The 17,259-nt window shown below is 37.4% G+C and overlaps 2 protein-coding genes across 2 annotated transcripts; both read left to right on the top strand.

The window, feature by feature from the left end:
* The first annotated feature begins 4,577 nt into the window (after positions 1-4,577).
* LOC143622754 (phosphoenolpyruvate carboxykinase (ATP) 1-like) lies at positions 4,578-10,549 on the top strand. Its single transcript, XM_077093817.1, has 12 exons — positions 4,578-4,685; positions 4,850-5,126; positions 6,597-6,775; positions 6,862-7,015; positions 7,492-7,576; positions 8,383-8,483; positions 8,633-8,931; positions 9,106-9,279; positions 9,370-9,614; positions 9,702-9,871; positions 9,962-10,130; positions 10,215-10,549. Exons 2-12 carry the CDS (start codon positions 4,861-4,863, stop codon positions 10,356-10,358), a joined length of 1,986 nt encoding a protein of 661 aa, XP_076949932.1. The 5' UTR covers positions 4,578-4,685; positions 4,850-4,860; the 3' UTR covers positions 10,359-10,549.
* A 1,056-nt stretch (positions 10,550-11,605) lies between these two features.
* LOC143622716 (COMPASS-like H3K4 histone methylase component WDR5A) lies at positions 11,606-14,174 on the top strand. Its single transcript, XM_077093781.1, has 2 exons — positions 11,606-12,526; positions 13,704-14,174. The coding sequence occupies exons 1-2, from the start codon at positions 11,867-11,869 to the stop codon at positions 14,019-14,021; spliced, it is 978 nt and encodes a 325-aa protein (XP_076949896.1). The 5' UTR covers positions 11,606-11,866; the 3' UTR covers positions 14,022-14,174.
* Positions 14,175-17,259: the final 3,085 nt, after the last annotated feature.

Raw genomic sequence — 17,259 nt, 5'->3', positions numbered from 1 at the left:
GTTACCACAACATTGGGCATCTCCTTTGTTCTTATAGATAGGGACTATGACGCTCCTCGTCCACTAGTCTGGCATCTTGTCAGATTTGAAGATAATATTGAACAAAGTAGTTAACCACATGAGTCCTTCTTTTCCCAGACACTTCCACACCTCTATGGGTATTTTGTTTGGGCCAACCACCTTAGCCCTTCCCATCCTCCTAAGTGCATTCTCCACCTCTTCCCGTGTGATCCGTCGACAATAGCAGTTATTCGGTTGTTGTCGTTAAAAGGTTGTGTTGTCATATTCTTCTTGGTAAGCTCTCCCATTGTTTAAAAGGTTGTGGAAGTAGGTTTGTCATCTTAGTTTGATGTGCTGCTCCTTAACCTATACACGTCCATTTGTATCCTTTATAAACTTCAAAGGCCCTAGATCTTGCTTTCTACGCTCCCTGGCTTTGGGAATCTTAAACATAGCATGTTCCCCCTCTTTTGTTTATGAACATTCATACATCTAAATGCATATTTAAAAGTTTGAGAGATGCCCACATGACGTGGGAAAAACACAGACGTGGATAATCATGTATCATATATTAGACATTTTTTTAACGGCAAGGCTTTCATTAAAAGAAACACCACAAGAACTTGAACCGTACAAGCAAGAAACTAAGGGGCTGTTAGGCTCACTGTAACATCCCGAAATTTCAAAGTGATATTAATTATATTACTTACTAATAGAGGGAAAGTTTACTCGGGTTGTCAGGAAATAAATAATAGAGTAGGAGTTGGTATGAGTCGGGCTAGTGTTGGATTAATGGAGACGGGTTAAATGAGAATGGGCCTTAGGTCCATGGGATTTCAGGGATATAAATATCCCCTAAACCCAAAAATATCTTCATTTCCTTACTTTCTACACACACACTCCAAAAACACACACACCATCTACACCGCCGCCGGGCCGAGGAGAGAGCGATTAGTGTGTTAACAAGTTAAACGAGATCCAAACAAGCTCAAAAGGTATGATTCTTGATCTTTGAAGTTTAAAGATCCAAGCTTTTTAGTGTATAAGCGACCGAAAATGGTCGGGAAGCGTAGTGGGTGATATTGAACCATAGCAAGGGTGTTAAAATCGCTCAAAATGCTGGAAAGAAACCGAACAGCGGCTGATCTGGACAACTTCGCCTGCAACTGGGCAACTTCGCCTTCAAAGCGATGAACTTCGCCTACAAGCTAAGTTCGCCTGATGAACTTCGCCTGCAAGCTAAGTTCGCCTGATGGCAACTTCGCTGTAAAGTTAAGTTCGCCTAACTGGTAACTTCGCCTGAGGCCAAGTTCGCCTGATGACAATTTCGCCTGAAGCCAAGTTCGCCTGATGGCAACTTCGCTGTAAAGCTAAGTTCGCCTAGCTGGTAACTTCACCTAAAGCTAAGTTCGCCTAAGGTTAACTTCGCCTAGAGCTAAGTTCGCCCGAGGGTTAACTTCGCCTAAAGTCAAGTTCGTTTAGAAAATAAATTAAAAATCTAATGAAAAATGTGTTAAGACAGTTAATGGAAATAAAATTTTTCCAAGCTGACCTGGCAGCTCGACCCCAGCCAGGGGCTCTGCCCCTTGGACCCTGCTAGGGGCTGCCGCCCCTAGACCCCGCTGCCAGGGGCGCTGCCCCCGGACCCCCGTTCGTTGTGGGTAGTAGTTAAGACTGGAAAGATGATATGAGTAGTGATAGTTGTTTGATACGTGTACTTGTTATACAGTCAGCCGTGCACAGCTGAAGAAAGGGATTACGATTAACGGTGAACGTAACCGTGTTCAGGTGAGTTTCTAGCCCCATTCCTTGTTAAGTTTTCGGGGCTGTGTGCATGCTCGATGTGTTGTTAATACATTTATCCTAAGTGATAAGTGTATGTCATATGTGATATGTGTGATAGATATGAATGATTGTTTGTCAGTACGCGAACGATTTTCGGATATTGCGCGTACTGTCAGGTTAAAAATAAAGGTACGAATATTATATATCGAAGATGTATGAATATTTCAAATGAATACTTGTCGGGGCGTGAACGATCTTCGGATATTGTACGTAACGACAAGGGGTATGGTTGTTAAATGAATGAGGTAAAGAATGCCTAGAGTGTTCTTATGTTATAATGTAAGTATGTGTATATAGGTACACGAATGGCATGTGAGTTCTACGTTCGACATAGTAAGTTAGGATGGCAAATCCCTCTAGCTTCTGTCGGACATAGACTCGGCTGGTGATGGCGTAGTTAAGGACTGCGAGCCTTATACGTGAAGTAGATGATATATGTAAACGTAGATAAGGACTGCGAACCTTATACGTAATGTAGATAGGCGTCAGCATAGGAAAGGACTGTGAACCTTATACGTGCTGTATTTGTAGCATAGGGGAGGACTGCGAACCTCGTACGTGCTATGAATTAGGTTGCAACATAGGGAAGGACTGCGAACCTTGTACGTGTTGTGGATGTATTTCAGCATAGGAAAGGACTGTGAACCATATACGTGCTGATTTTGTAGCATAGGGGAGGACTGCGAACCTCGTACGTGCTATGAATTAGGTTGCAACATAGGGAAGGACTGCGAACCTTGTACGTGTTGTGGATGTATTTCAGCATAGGAAAGGACTGTGAACCTTATACGTGCTGATTTTGTAGCATAGGGGAGGACTGCGAACCTCGTACGTGCTATGAATTAGGTTGCAACATAGGGAAGGACTGCGAACCTTGTACGTGTTGTGGATGTACTATGGTATAGGGAAGAACCGCGATCCTTGTACGTACCATAAATGGTGAACATAGGTAAGGACTGCGAACCTTGTACGTGTTCACGACCTTGAGTACAGGGATAGACGGTGAACTATGAACGTACTCTTGGTAGACTGAGGTTAGTGATTGTAGATATGTATGTATGTATGGTAGCAAGTATGTATGTAGAACAGAAGGGTAACTAGTGAAGTATGGGTATATATCTACGGATATGTGTGTATGTATATGTATTGTATGGCGTTCGATTAACTAGAACTCACTCAGCGTAGCTGACTTTTAGTATGCACGCAGGTGAGCTGATTATAGAGTTAGCATGAGGATGACACACGGCATGGATTGAACGGCTGGCATCTGAAGAAAGAAGTAAAGATGTTTTAAATATAAAGTTTTGTGTTATGGTATCAAAGAAAAGATTTAATGTTTTGTAACAAATGATTGATGTTTTATATTCCGCGAAAAGTTTTAATAAACTCTGATTTGAAGAACTGTGTTTATGAGTAAATCCGACGCTAAAGTAGGGCTACCGGTAACGGGGCCTTACACTCACATGTTCCTTTGGAATTGGGGTGGAATTGGAATTAGTTCCTTTAAAATCCCATGTTTGGGGTGGAAATCCAAAGAAACGCTAACTCTTTAATGTCGCCCAAAACCTTGTTAAACGAATTAACCTTGTTGTTAAACACTCTTTTTAGCTAGAACAAAGCGAACACTCCCAAAGAGGCGAGCGGGAACGGTCTAAGGCCCCCTTAAAGATGTGAATATCGGGCTCGGTCTCACACCAACCTCCATACTATTGCTACCACATCGGCACTAACACACCAACACTACCACATCATCGATACCACACTAGACTATCACACCACCACTACCATGTTGGACTTCTACATCACCACTATCACCCCGATTTAGTAAAATTATTAACTTACCTTAAACTTTTATTATCAAGAATCCTAAGCTTCGGGTCCACAAGTCGGCCAGTTGCTTCAAGAAAGTCGTGTCCGATTTTGTTTATTAATTCCAAAAACTGTGAAACCAAAGCTAAATCAAACTTGCTGCCTAATTAGGGACTAGCAGGGTAGTGTCGATTTTCTCGGTTAAACGATTCAGATTTTGATTTTAAGTTGGAAACTAGATTTGACCCAGGATCCAAATGACTGTAATAAGAACTGAAGATAATCAAAGGCTGATGAACAAGAAAAATCGAGATACTATTAATGTTTAGAAATTATGGGGGTGATTTTTGAAAAATCCAAATCGTATTCACAAATCAGTGAGTTTAGAAGGATCTTAAGTTGACAAATCAGTCAAGTCTGTTTAGTTTTCAAATTGTAATACGATTAGTATGATAATCTATTGATCACAAATTAATGCTAGAACTATAAATATATTTATAGTTTCGCTCGGGTAGAAGTTTTGGATGCGTGATCAATATAAAATTATTACAAGTTTTTGATTTAGTTTTTTCTTGCAATAATTAAGTGTTTATCCATACTATATCTCGAGTTTGTTTTTTTTTTTTTTTCACAAATCCATTTTAAAAATTGACTGTTTTAAAAACGAAATCACTCAAAATATGTTCTCACGTTTTGGACAGAACCCAAAATTGAATTCAATTCAATTCCACTTCATTACCATGCAAAGTGCATTGATGTATGATACACGCATCCCATTGGCACTTTGGATAAAAATGATGCACCAATTAGTCACCGTGAAATTTTGTGATAGAATTTAACCATGGTTACGAACAACCCAATATGGTTAACACTCTAGTTAGCAAACGTGTAGGTCCCACTCCAACCCCTTTAAATAGGACCTAAATCTACCTTCAATCCTCACCACCTTAACATATCTTATTATTCCTGTTTGATGATCGAATCATTCGTGGGTTTCAACTTCATTCTGTTGTAGTCGTTCGTTTTTTACGGTCAGTAATATCACTCTTTCTATATTTCATTATGTAATAATAATATATAGTTTAATTAATTTGTGAATATAAAACGAGCAATAAGTTGCACTGCTAGCAATTTTTTATTATAATAACTAAGTCATTTAAAAATTACTTTTGTGAATTAATGTGAATGAATACAGAAGAGATCAAGATGGCATCCAATGGGAACGGAAATGTTGGCGGAAAAGCTAGCGGAGTAACTTCGGGCAGGAACGGGCTGCCGAAGATACAGACGCAGAAGAGGCAAAACGGGATATGTCACGATGATAGTTCAGCGCCTGTTAAGGCGCAGACTATCGATGAACTCCACTCTCTTCAAAAGAAGTCGGCACCGACAACGCCACTTGATGGTGTTCAAGGTGCGTTTGCCAATATGTCCGAAGAAGAACGCCATAAACAGCAACTACAATCCATCAGGTATGTTGTTATCACGTAACTTCATTGTAAGTTACGAATTGTTTTTTTTTTCGATAGTGGAGTAAATAATATGTAAATTGTTAAACGTAACGAATAGAGATATGGTGGGGTCTAGCTATTGTCCGCTAGAAATTGGATGGTAAAACATTAAAGGCAAGAATCTGATGCCACGCCCCTTAATTATATGGTATTATATTGAAGATAAATATTATGATATTCAATTAATTTCAATTTATATATAAAAGTATCTGATTATATGATAAATCGTATAGCTATGTAATAATATGATAAAGTAACTAAAAGCATATATTTTGGCGTATGTATAAATTAATATATATGTTAATATATAAAAGTAGCTGATCTATGTACCAAAATCGGTACTAATTGTATCAAACTTTTGAGTTTCGGTACTGGTACGGGACCGGGACACCGGTACGGTGGTATTTCCCGAATTTTACCTTCAATACTGGTACCGTCCCGGTCCCGTACCAGTATCGGTACTGAACCGAATATTTCTGTAGCGGTACCAAGAATTCGTGATTTTCGGGACCGGGACCGGGACCGGTCGATACCGGTAAAAGAATTCACGTATACGTCTCTATCACTCTATGTAATCCACCTAACCGGCCAAAAATACAAGTGAAAGGAAAGTGAATATTTGTTTGGTAAAATTTTTCCAGTCAAAATATTAATTAATAAATTTTCCTAAAACAATTGAACTTTTACAAGGCTCGTCTACCTGGTAGGGCTGTAAACGAGCCGAGTCGAGTCGAGTCAGAGTGTGCTCGAGCTCGAGCTCGAACTTAATCGAGCTCGGCTCGTTTTCTTTATCGAGCTGAAAACTCGAGCTCGAGCTCGGCTCGTATAAAGCTCGAGCCGAGCTCGAGCTCGTCGAGCCGGACTCCTTTAATTTTTTAAAATTTTTTTATTTTTTATTTTTTTTATTTTTTATTTTACAAATTTTGATATATAAAAAAATATAAATTTTAACATACATATTATATAAATTTATAAATTAGAGAATTTATAAATTTATTTATTTTATTTTCGTTATTCTTTTATAAGGTTTAAGGTATCGAGTGACATAATATATGTATAATTTATATTTATTTAATTTCTTGGTATGATATTATTATATATAAATATTAAAATTTAGGGTTTAATCTAAACGAGCCAACGAGTCGAGCCAAGACCGAGCCACGAGCCGAGCTGACCCTGGCTCGAGCTCGGCTCGTTTAGAAATCGAGCCGAGTCGAGTCGAGTCGAGCTCATTTAGAATCGAGCTTTTTCGAGCCGAGCTTTTCTCAAGCTATTTCCGAGCGAGCCACGAGTCGCGGGCTTTTTGAACAGCCCTACCTGGTACAGACTATTGCCTCAAAAATGAAATGTCTCATGTTTAAAACTGGACAAATACGTAGTTTAATATAATAACTGAAACATTTGTTGTACAAAAAATTTGGAATTTTACAGCGCATCATTGGCGTCTTTGACGAGAGAAACCGGGCCGAAAGTGGTTCGAGGAGACCCAGCCAGACGACCCGAGACCCCGAGAGTGGCACACGCCCCTGACCACCATTATGCTCCAACATTTTCTGCTAGTGACAGCTCTCTCAAATTCACCCATGTCCTCTATAATCTCTCTCCTGCCGGTAAAAACAATTTACTTTCTTAAAATCTTTACAATGACTTAATTTTAACTGTTTTTTTTATTAACAAAATATATTATCTTGTGTAGAGTTGTATGAGCAGGCAATCAAGTATGAAAAAGGATCGTTCATAATGTCTAGCGGTGCATTGGCAACCTTATCTGGTGCCAAAACTGGACGATCACCAAAGGATAAGCGTGTGGTTAAGGATGACATCACCGGAGAGGAGCTCTGGTGGGGCAAGTATGTGTTTCTTTCTATCCAAAACTTTCTAATTTTGGCTCTGTCATCTATATATTTAGACAGCACGAATGCACGATCGATAGTTACTCTGCACATGCTATTTTTATCACTTATTGCTAGATGACGTGTACTGGTTTAGCTAAAAAAATGCAAAAGTTTCTGTCATGTTATTAATGTGGTCTCTCACTAACTTTCTAGTTTCTACTAAAAAGTTGCGTAATGGTTAAACTAAAAAACACGATTAGTTAATAATATGTTGATTTAATAATAAAAGTTGTGAGTTGGGTACTTGGGTGGGGATTGGTTAGAAAATAAGCCGGTCTACACCCAAGCCCCTTGACGCCCCTCACGCCCTAGACGCCTTAGGCATTATGGTGTTTAGCGCCTTATGAGAGGATGAAGGGGAAAAGGCGTTAGCCCAGTACGTATAGTCTTATTATAAACCGACGGAATTGAGTAAAATGATGTCGGTGCAGGGGATCACCGAATATCGAGATGGATGAACAAACTTTCTTGGTGAATAGAGAAAGAGCCGTTGATTACTTGAATTCTTTAGAAAAGGTATATCATTTTTCGTCATTTTCTTGATTTGAAGACTAAAACTTGGTTTGAATTTTGAGTTTTTTTTAGCTAGTTAGGTATCTTGTCTATTGCTTTAAATACTTTGAGGTTGACATGAATTTGTGGTTAAACGTGTGGCATCATTTGTGCACTCATTTAATTTAATTGCAATTCTTGTTTCAAAATGAGTAATTTTATCACAAGTGTCTAGGTAACTTTGTTGATATGTAACAAAGGGATTGACTTGAAAAAAAAATTTAATAAAAAGAAGGGACAAGCTATATGGCTATATGAGCACCACTTGACATACTATACATATTATACACACGTCACTGACATATCATACGACCCGTATAATGGTTTCCCCATATCAAACGGTCTGTGTAGTTCAGAAACTTTCATACGGGCTTGTATAATGCTATGTGGAAAGCCCGCATGATATGCCTTTATCTGACAGATCTGACATTGGTGTGTCTTGCTTTGTGGTGGCGGTGTATGTATAATTGTATAGTATTAGCCAAAAGAAAATAGTGGTGACCACTTTTGTGCATGTATGATGAGATAGATAAGATATGATAGATATAGATATAGATGAGAAGAATCTTGTATTTTTCCTCTAAATGCCATACTGATATTATTACATCATGAATCATGATATCATCATCATCCCTTTGCCTTGAAAGAGGCAATTTTTGTCGGTACATGAAGGCAGGGATGGAGCTACATGATTTGCTGATGTGTATTTTGTTATTGTGAAAAATAAAATTTGTCACTTAACAATTGTATATGCCTACATGAACTTTCAGGTGTTTGTGAATGATCAGTTCTTGAACTGGGACCCAGAGAACCGAATCAAAGTTCGAATCGTGTCGGCTCGAGCTTACCACTCTTTGTTCATGCACAACATGTAAGTAAATGAGTTAGTAACATACTCAAAAGTTAAAGACCCTCCAGATAAGTTTTTGTATTTTTTAAATAATAATAGTTTTTACAAGTTAAAAGCGAAAGGTAAAAAAGATATGTGTGTGTACTAGTGGATAACTGGGTAGGTTGCAGGTGCATCCGACCCAGCCCTGAAGAACTGGAGAACTTTGGTACTCCAGACTTCACAATCTACAACGCGGGCCAGTTTCCGTGTAACCGATACACACACTATATGACATCATCCACTAGCATAGATTTAAATCTTGGTAGACGAGAAATGGTCATCCTTGGCACGCAATATGCCGGGGAAATGAAGAAAGGTCTCTTCGGTGTCATGCATTATCTTATGCCCAAACGACAAATCCTGTCCCTTCATTCCGGTTGCAATATGGGCAAAGATGGAGATGTTGCCCTCTTCTTCGGTCTCTCAGGTAAGCCCGCTACCTCACCATCATCATCATCAATGATGGCGAGGATCACCATTCCCTACGTGGGCCCCGTCCCATATCTGTGCCTCAAGCCCATATCTAGTGATGCCAAATTGTCAATACTTTTTTGATATTGTTTTAATCTTTAATCATTTTTATATTTTTTTTAATAATTAGGTACCGGGAAAACAACGTTGTCTACTGATCACAACCGATATTTGATTGGGGATGATGAGCATTGCTGGAGTGACAAGGGCGTGTCTAATATCGAGGGCGGTTGTTATGCAAAGTGTATTGATCTTTCAAAGGAGAAAGAACCTGATATCTGGAACGCTATTAAGTTTGGGACCGGTATTTTTTATTTATTTATTTATTTTTTTTATAAAACCTTTTAACATGTTTATACTTTATATTTTCTAATGTTTTATACTTTACTTTCAGTGCTAGAAAATGTTGTATTTGATGAGCATACTAGGGAAGTGGATTATCTAGACAAATCTGTCACAGAGAATACTCGTGCAGCATACCCCATTGAGTACATCCCCAATGCTAAGATCCCGTGTGTGGGCCCACACCCGAAGAATGTTATACTTTTGGCGTGTGATGCATTTGGTGTGCTTCCACCAGTGAGCAAACTAAGCCTTGCTCAGACCATGTATCACTTCATCAGTGGCTACACTGCACTGGTACAGACTTTCACTTTCTGTGATACAACATTTATGGAGTCTACAATGTATAAATTAATTGATATCGAGTATGTATTATTTATGAAGGTGGCTGGAACCGAGGAGGGTGTAAAGGAGCCACGTGCGACATTTTCAGCTTGTTTCGGTGCAGCATTTATAATGTTACATCCTACAAAATATGCAGAAATGCTTGCCACCAAAATGGAGAAACATGGTGCTACTGGGTGGCTTGTTAACACTGGTTGGTCAGGTGGCAGGTAAATAAAATAATAACATAATTTCATTAAAAGCTGATGGTCCAATGTTTCATACACAATAAATACAAATGAGTTTCTTTTTATGTTTAGCTATGGGGCTGGGAGTCGTATGAAGCTGGCGTACACTCGGAAAATCATAGACGCGATTCATTCTGGTAAACTTTTGAATGCAAATTACAAGAAGACCGAGGTGTTCGGGCTGGAGATTCCAACTGAGGTTGAGGGTGTACCTTCAGAGATTCTTGATCCAGTGAATACTGTATGTTGGGTGATTGTTTCTTATTTAAAAAAATATATAAATATTTTTATCGTTATTAATGTTGGGTTAAATTGAACAATGCAGTGGTCAAACAAGAAAGCTTATAAGGAGACACTGTTGAAGTTGGGTGGGCTGTTCAAGGACAACTTTGAAGTGTTTGTGAACCATAAGATTGGGAAGGATGATAAGCTGACTCAGGAAATTCTCGCTGCTGGTCCCAACTTTTAATCACATGGTGTTGAAGACAGAAGTGTATGGTGATTGATGAGTATAAATCAAGGCTTCCTAGTCTAACATACAACATGTATATTAGTCTAGTTGTATGTTTTTGGTTACTTATGGAATTATTGTCATTTTGAACTTTGTTTTAATCTTTATATATCCAATCAAAGAAGCCTTTTACTTCATCTTGTTTTTAGCTTTATATACATTGTTGTTGAAAGTTGAAACTACTCAACTAGCCATTGGATTTGGGCTATAATTAATTATCTTGACCCATTATTCATAATTCGATCCAACAAAATAAAACAAATAAAAGACTACACAGACAAAACACATTTGTCCCATAACCAATTTGGATTAATCTTAAGTATAAAGGAGGCAGGAGGGTGTTGACTTGAGAATACAACCACGGGTAGAAATGAATTGGTCAAAGGCCAACTATTGGGTTTAAAACAAGGGAGCTGAACTGGGTTGGGTCAAAGCCCAACTATTGGGTGTAAATTTTTGTGACTCGGGTGTAAGTTTTCTACATAAGCTGCTTCAGATGTGTTTTTTTTTGTTTCTTTTTTTAATCTCATTGGCTCTTGTCACAACACATGGTTCAAAGAGCTTGCTCCGAGTGTCTTAATTCAATACGTATGCCAATGCTCTAGAAACAATATCCTCTAGATAATTGTTTTTTATATTGTATGTATGACCCAACTATCTTTTTTCGATACATATATGCAGTATGATAACGTGTGCCTAAAATATAATTGTTTCACATAATGAGTTTTTACACATAATCAACAAACATAGAGCCGTTTGTAACCCGTTTAGCTGCCACTTCATTGTAACCATTTGGATGAGAGACATGAATAACATTAACAACACATATAGCATCGTAATTTAGAATACTAAGGTCATGGAGCGAGAGTGCCTCAATCAACTAATAAAGTATTTGTCCAGTCATGCCTTCATAATAATGAGGTAGCTCAATCAGCCAAAGGTCATCGAGCAAGAGTAACCTAACCAAATAATGAGGTAATTCCAAGCTATGACGAGAAAATTAAAGATGCAACTTAACCCTAAGACGCAGTAAGTTTCTCGTTGTCATGAGTGTTTTTTTTAAACGACCAACAAACAGAGAATTGTTTAGATACTTCGTACGCCGTGACCCACGGCAAGAGACCACCTCCAGCTAACCCAACCAGCCGTGTGGAGCCTTTAAACGCTTTTAATGTTTTAGGAAAAACCGGTGCCCGTTATTATGAATTATGAGTACTTAAAGAGTTAAGTCTAACCAACTAACCATCGATGATTAATGGAGTTTTGACTATTCAATCAAAAGAACTAAATTCAATTTTGCCGACTAATTAACACATAAAAAGGTAAAACTTAAGTTAAAACTTAAAACACACATTATCTGATTATTATCATCCTATACCTCGTATCCAAAACACCAACACTTTTGTCCTACTTCATATCTCCGCCTTAACCTCGCCGTCATTCCCAACCCACCACCGCACTCACCGATGGCTTCATCGGAAGACATCGACACCACCACCACCATGCCCCAACCGTACAAACTCCGTCACACCCTAACCGGCCACAAACGCGCCATCTCCAGCGTCAAATTCTCCGACGACGGAACCCTCATCGCCACCGCCTCCGCCGACAAGACCGCCCGCACGTGGTCCACTTCCACCGGCTCCTTCCTCCAAGAATTCGTCGGCCACGACCAAGGCATCTCCGACGTCGCATTCTCCTCCGACGCCCGTTACATCGCCACCGCCTCCGACGACAAAACCGTACGCATCTGGGACGTGTCAAACGGCACGCTGGTCAAAACCCTAACTGGACACACGAACTACGTGTTCTGTGTTAATTATAACCCGCAATCGAATATGATTGTGTCTGGGTCGTTTGATGAGACGGTTAGGGTTTGGGATGTGAAAAGTGGAAAGTGTTTGAAAGTGCTTCCGGCTCATTCGGACCCCGTTACCGCGGTTAATTTTAACCGGGACGGGACTTTGATTGTGTCGAGTAGTTATGATGGGTTGTGCAGGATTTGGGATGCTTCTACTGGCCATTGTATGAAGACTTTGATTGATGATGAGAACCCGCCTGTTAGTTTCGTTAGGTTCTCGCCGAATGGGAAGTTTATTCTTGTTGGGACTCTGGATAGCACACTGGTGAGTGGTTTCTTGTTATTTTGTTTGTGCGATGGTTAATCGTGTTTATCGAGTTAGGGATTAGAGCTTGCTTAACTGCATTCTGCATTTCTATGTGAATTGACTGTAGTTGTTTAATTGTTTGATTAGCTTACGGTAATCGGTATGGTGATTGGTCATATCCCCAAATTATTGACTAGGAATTCACACGTGTATGTCAGTGTTGTAGAAACGCTAGGGCGCTAGTTGGGTGGTGGGGTAGGGACTAGCGATTAATCGGATTGGAGAATACAAAGTAATACATGTGTTAAAATTTTCAATTTTGACCAAATTGGGATTTTTACAACCATGGTTATTGTTAGTGACATACAAATGAATGTTACACATTGCAATGCAAAGTCATGTTTTTGAGATACTTTTGACTAATATGTACCCAACAACAAGTAACAGAAAAGTCGCGAAGACTTGGATTTTAGCGCGTAATTATTTTGCATACCTAATGTAAACCATGATTTAGTTTCTCTTAACATATAACATATTAGTTTGGTTTTGGATTTGCATATGCCGTATAAGAACACATCTACGAATCCTCAATGATACGATATATTTGAATCTTGGTATTCATTTATCATACAACTGTGTCCTTGTACCTATATCCTTGGAAGTTGGAACATATTTGTAATTATAGTATAAGACTGCTGGTGATCAAACTGGTGAGCGATTAAACTGGTGAGCAACATCAGTAAATTGCAGATGTTGCGATGAATTGAGGTAGACGACATGTGCCTTTGTGAGAGACGGATTAGTGGTAGAATAGTGGTTATATTTCTTGTTTGTTATGTTTCTTGATATTGTTAAAAGATTGTTTTAATGAGGTAGGTAGTGATCGCTTGATATAGCAAAGTAGCATAGGTTTATCGTTGTTAGTTATAAAACATATGCAATTGCCACAATCAGTTCTCTGTTTTTCATTTACGTTGTTTGCTGACCCCTTAGTACACTTGTACATATGTATATGTTGATCTATTTTGGTTAGGATAAGGGGACGTTGAGCTAGAGTTGAAATATTTCTCTCCAATTTCATTTGTTGTTAAGTCATTTATAACTCATTATTGTTTCTGAATTGTATAATTGACAATTTTAAGAAAGAAATTGTGTAGTTTTTACTAATGTAATATTTGTCACATTCTTGATTCAGAGGTTATGGAACTTTTCAACCGGCAAGTTTTTGAAGACTTACACAGGCCATAGCAACTCAAAATACTGCATTTCATCAGCATTTTCAATCACCAATGGCAAATACATCGTAAGTGGTTCGGAGGACAATTGTGTATATTTGTGGGAACTGCAAACAAGAAAAATAGTTCAGAAACTTGAAGGTCACACTGATGCGGTTATAACAGTTGCATGTCACCCAACCGAGAATATGATTGCTTCAGGGGCCCTTGAAAATGACAAAACAGTTAAAATCTGGATTCGAGAGGTTAAGAAACCAGAAGATCATACTGATCAGTAATTTCTGGACCCAAGATAAATTTCTACAAAATCTTTGTTAAGTTATTAATGGTAAGACATTTTTGTGGTTTATATTTGAGTTTAAGCTGTTTTGGTCTTTCCCTTTGGAAAGTGCCAAATAACAAACATAATTATTGAACCACTTTTAGCTTTAGTTATTATTATTATTATTATTATTATTATCAGATTCTGTAGTTTTAATGGTTTCTAGAAATCATCAGGTTTGAAAGGGTCAAACTTTTGTGAACTAACAGTTATTAATTGACTAGTTGTAATCCTTTGTGCAGTTTTCTGTTTGGACTCATTGTAGATTGACAGTTTTCTTTTGCTACAGATGGTTTAGTTGGACCATAAGCCAGGCCCATTTGTGCCACCATCTGATGAAAATAAATATAAAATTACAATCTTTTCTTTTATAAAGCTTTAATTTTGGTTATCTTTGGCTTATTAGTAGACTCAAAAGTGGTTTTCAAATCTTGCTTTTGGATTTTTTATTTTATTGTTGTACTAAATAATGGTTTGTCCTCACATCTTTATGAGATGAGATTTTTGAGGTATAATACTTCAAATTTCAAAAGCCCATATTTTATTAAAATGATTTGATTGTCACCAATTAAAAAGGTTAGGACAGGAATTCCAAAACAAATCTGTTTTGGTAAGAGTATAATTCAGTATTATATTCTTTTAATATATTTTGACGTGTAAGGAGATGAGCTATTTGAGATTGATTTGTTAAATGCTGGAGTGAGTGAGATCTATATCAAAACTTGTTTAGTTATTACATCAATAATATACATAATGAAAGGATATCAACCCTGGTCGTCTTCCAAAGATGCAACACTCTTTAGTCTCTTCCATCCAGTCGATTTTCGAATGACGAGTATTTCGATATAGATTAACAAATAACCTCTGAGCTCAGCTGATGCTTTAGAATTACGACTCTAAATAAACTGAACTTGAATATGAGTTAAGTTTATGATTAGTTAAAGACTTATTTAGTCTTGTTAACCTCTAAATGTATTATGTACATGTATATGAAAAAAACCTATACCACCGAAAACCCAATCCTACAGTGACCCACATTGATTTGAAAAAGCTAAAATATAAACTATTATTAGCATTTTAATGTCAATGACAAAAGCCTGACATTATCGGGGCAACTTTTTATAGTTATTTTTTTCTCCCTTCTAGAATCCTTTTTAGATGAGAATCGAATAGTTATATTATAATGATTTCAACTATCAATCAATATTATGTCTTACAGTGTCTTTTTTTTTTAAATAATTTATCTTTTATTGTTAATTTAAGAAACTATTTTATTTTATGTTTGGTAAGGAAAAAAACTCACATTTTATTATAAGTTTTTTCATACCTTGTTTTGAAAAATGAGGTATGTTTGTGGTGTTATGTAAATGAAACTAATTCATGTAGGCTACAAGGCAAACTTGATTGCTCATTTTTGAATTATTTTATAAGCTGTGGACCCACTTGTAACATGACTAATTATTGGTGGGGGTCAGTGTAACTACACATCATGAAACTACCACAAGCCCACACTGTCACCCCCATCTATTCAAACTTTTAGGGTACGTACAAAATGTCTCGATACTGATATTAGAAATAATTGCCAAAATCTATAAAGAATGTGGTCAGAGAGAGAGAGAGAGAATCTATGTAGATGATTACATATAAATTTATTATCTCAACTGCTTCTAGATGCCGAAGGTTCCATGGCATATATAGTTAAGTGTCACAAAACAATAATTCTTAATTATATATGTTTATAGTAGGACATCATATGCTAGTAATTCTTAAGGTCTCATTAGCCATTATCTTTGTGACTTCAATATGAGAGAATACCACATGTAATTATGAGCATTGTATTGAGTATGCCGTGATTTTCTCAGTTAATGGCTCGTCGATAAACTGTCGGGATAAAAGATGTGAGTAATGTGATTTTTCAATAGATTAACAATGGGATTTTCAGCGAGGATTATCGACGGTCTTTTAAAGTTTCACCCGATTGTGATAATAGTTTTCCCAGGTAATGGTACCATTGGTAATCGGTTTGTGATAATAGTTTCCCCCGCTAATGGTACCATTGGTAACCGGTCTTTCAGAAGCTTTAGTATAGTTCCCTTTGTTGTTATTGGTTTCCGTCGGTAGTTACTGATGGGTGACGTCCGTTGATGAAATCTAGTTGATAATGTTCGTTTATGTAGTAGTGAGGTCATCAGGCTTTAACCATCCGAACTTTTATGTTAATCAATCATTTGCAATTAAAGCTATGCTGTAATATGAGCATGAAACACGAGACACATTGTTTAGACATGTCAAACGGGTTGACAAGTAAAACAGTTTTGTAAATAAGTTACTAAGTTGTAAAAGAGGTAGTAATAAATTTAAAATGATTTGACATGTGAAACTTATAAATTATAGGGTAATTACCTGGATGGTCATTGTGCAAGGTTAAAATTTCACAATCGTTAAGTTACACTAAGTTGTAAAAGAGGTAGTGATAAATTTAAAATGATTTGACATGTGAAACTTATAAATTATAGGGTAATTACATGGATGGTCTTTGTGAGAAGTTAAAATTTCACAATTGTTTATAATAAATCACTCACTTGTTATCTTTTTCGTCCCTAAAATAGATAAAATATTTTTCATTTGATTTATTTCAGATGACTAATTTATCATTGTAGTTAAAAACAGAGAAAGCATCCGATCACTTTCCCTCACATCATAGATCACCATCGAGTGTACGTCCATCTCTGGTAAACCTCTCTGGCTACACGTACACTCTCTTTGTTCTACGCCACCAGGAAACTTCAATTTGTCGGATGGAATAGAGAATAACATAAAACGTACACTCGCTTTGTGTAAGCTTAACTTCATAGCTCACACTCTTAATCTAAAGAGACACGAAACAAATATTTTATTGTTTCTATCGATTGGATATTTCACTAGACGGTTTACATGTGCTTTACCTTTATATTTAAGCAATGATCTGAACAATAAAGTCAAAGTAGATTTGAAAAGTTTGCATACCATTCTATCAGCTTCCTGATTTATCACAAAGTTATATTTAATTCCACTATGAAGGACTATGGTAATCAAAGAGGAGCGGTAACTTAGGATCTTGAAGGCAAATCGATTGAGGATGTTAAAGCCCTTCATGGACTTTTGTCACCATCGTTAATTTTGTTACTGGCCGCAATTTGCGACATATTTTGCTT

Source organism: Bidens hawaiensis, unplaced genomic scaffold (genome assembly GCF_021521415.1).
Source record: "Bidens hawaiensis isolate Kalapana, Puna unplaced genomic scaffold, B.hawaiensis_p1.1 tig00003241_1, whole genome shotgun sequence".
NCBI classification, from domain to species: domain Eukaryota; kingdom Viridiplantae; phylum Streptophyta; class Magnoliopsida; order Asterales; family Asteraceae; genus Bidens; species Bidens hawaiensis.
The sequence above is the reverse complement of the archived record's forward strand: the minus strand, read 5'-3'. Positions and strand labels throughout refer to the sequence as shown.

Excerpts from the sequence above, each read along its gene's own strand:
- LOC143622754 (XM_077093817.1), top strand. The coding sequence starts at position 4,861 with ATGGCATCCAATGGGAACGGAAATGTTGGCGGAAAAGCTAGCGGAGTA. Across the intron at positions 5,127-6,596 it reads CAGCAACTACAATCCATCAG|CGCATCATTGGCGTCTTTGA; the intron begins GTATGTTGTTAT and ends GGAATTTTACAG. Across the intron at positions 6,776-6,861 it reads CTATAATCTCTCTCCTGCCG|AGTTGTATGAGCAGGCAATC; the intron begins GTAAAAACAATT and ends TATCTTGTGTAG.
- LOC143622716 (XM_077093781.1), top strand. The coding sequence starts at position 11,867 with ATGGCTTCATCGGAAGACATCGACACCACCACCACCATGCCCCAACCG. Across the intron at positions 12,527-13,703 it reads GGACTCTGGATAGCACACTG|AGGTTATGGAACTTTTCAAC; the intron begins GTGAGTGGTTTC and ends TTCTTGATTCAG.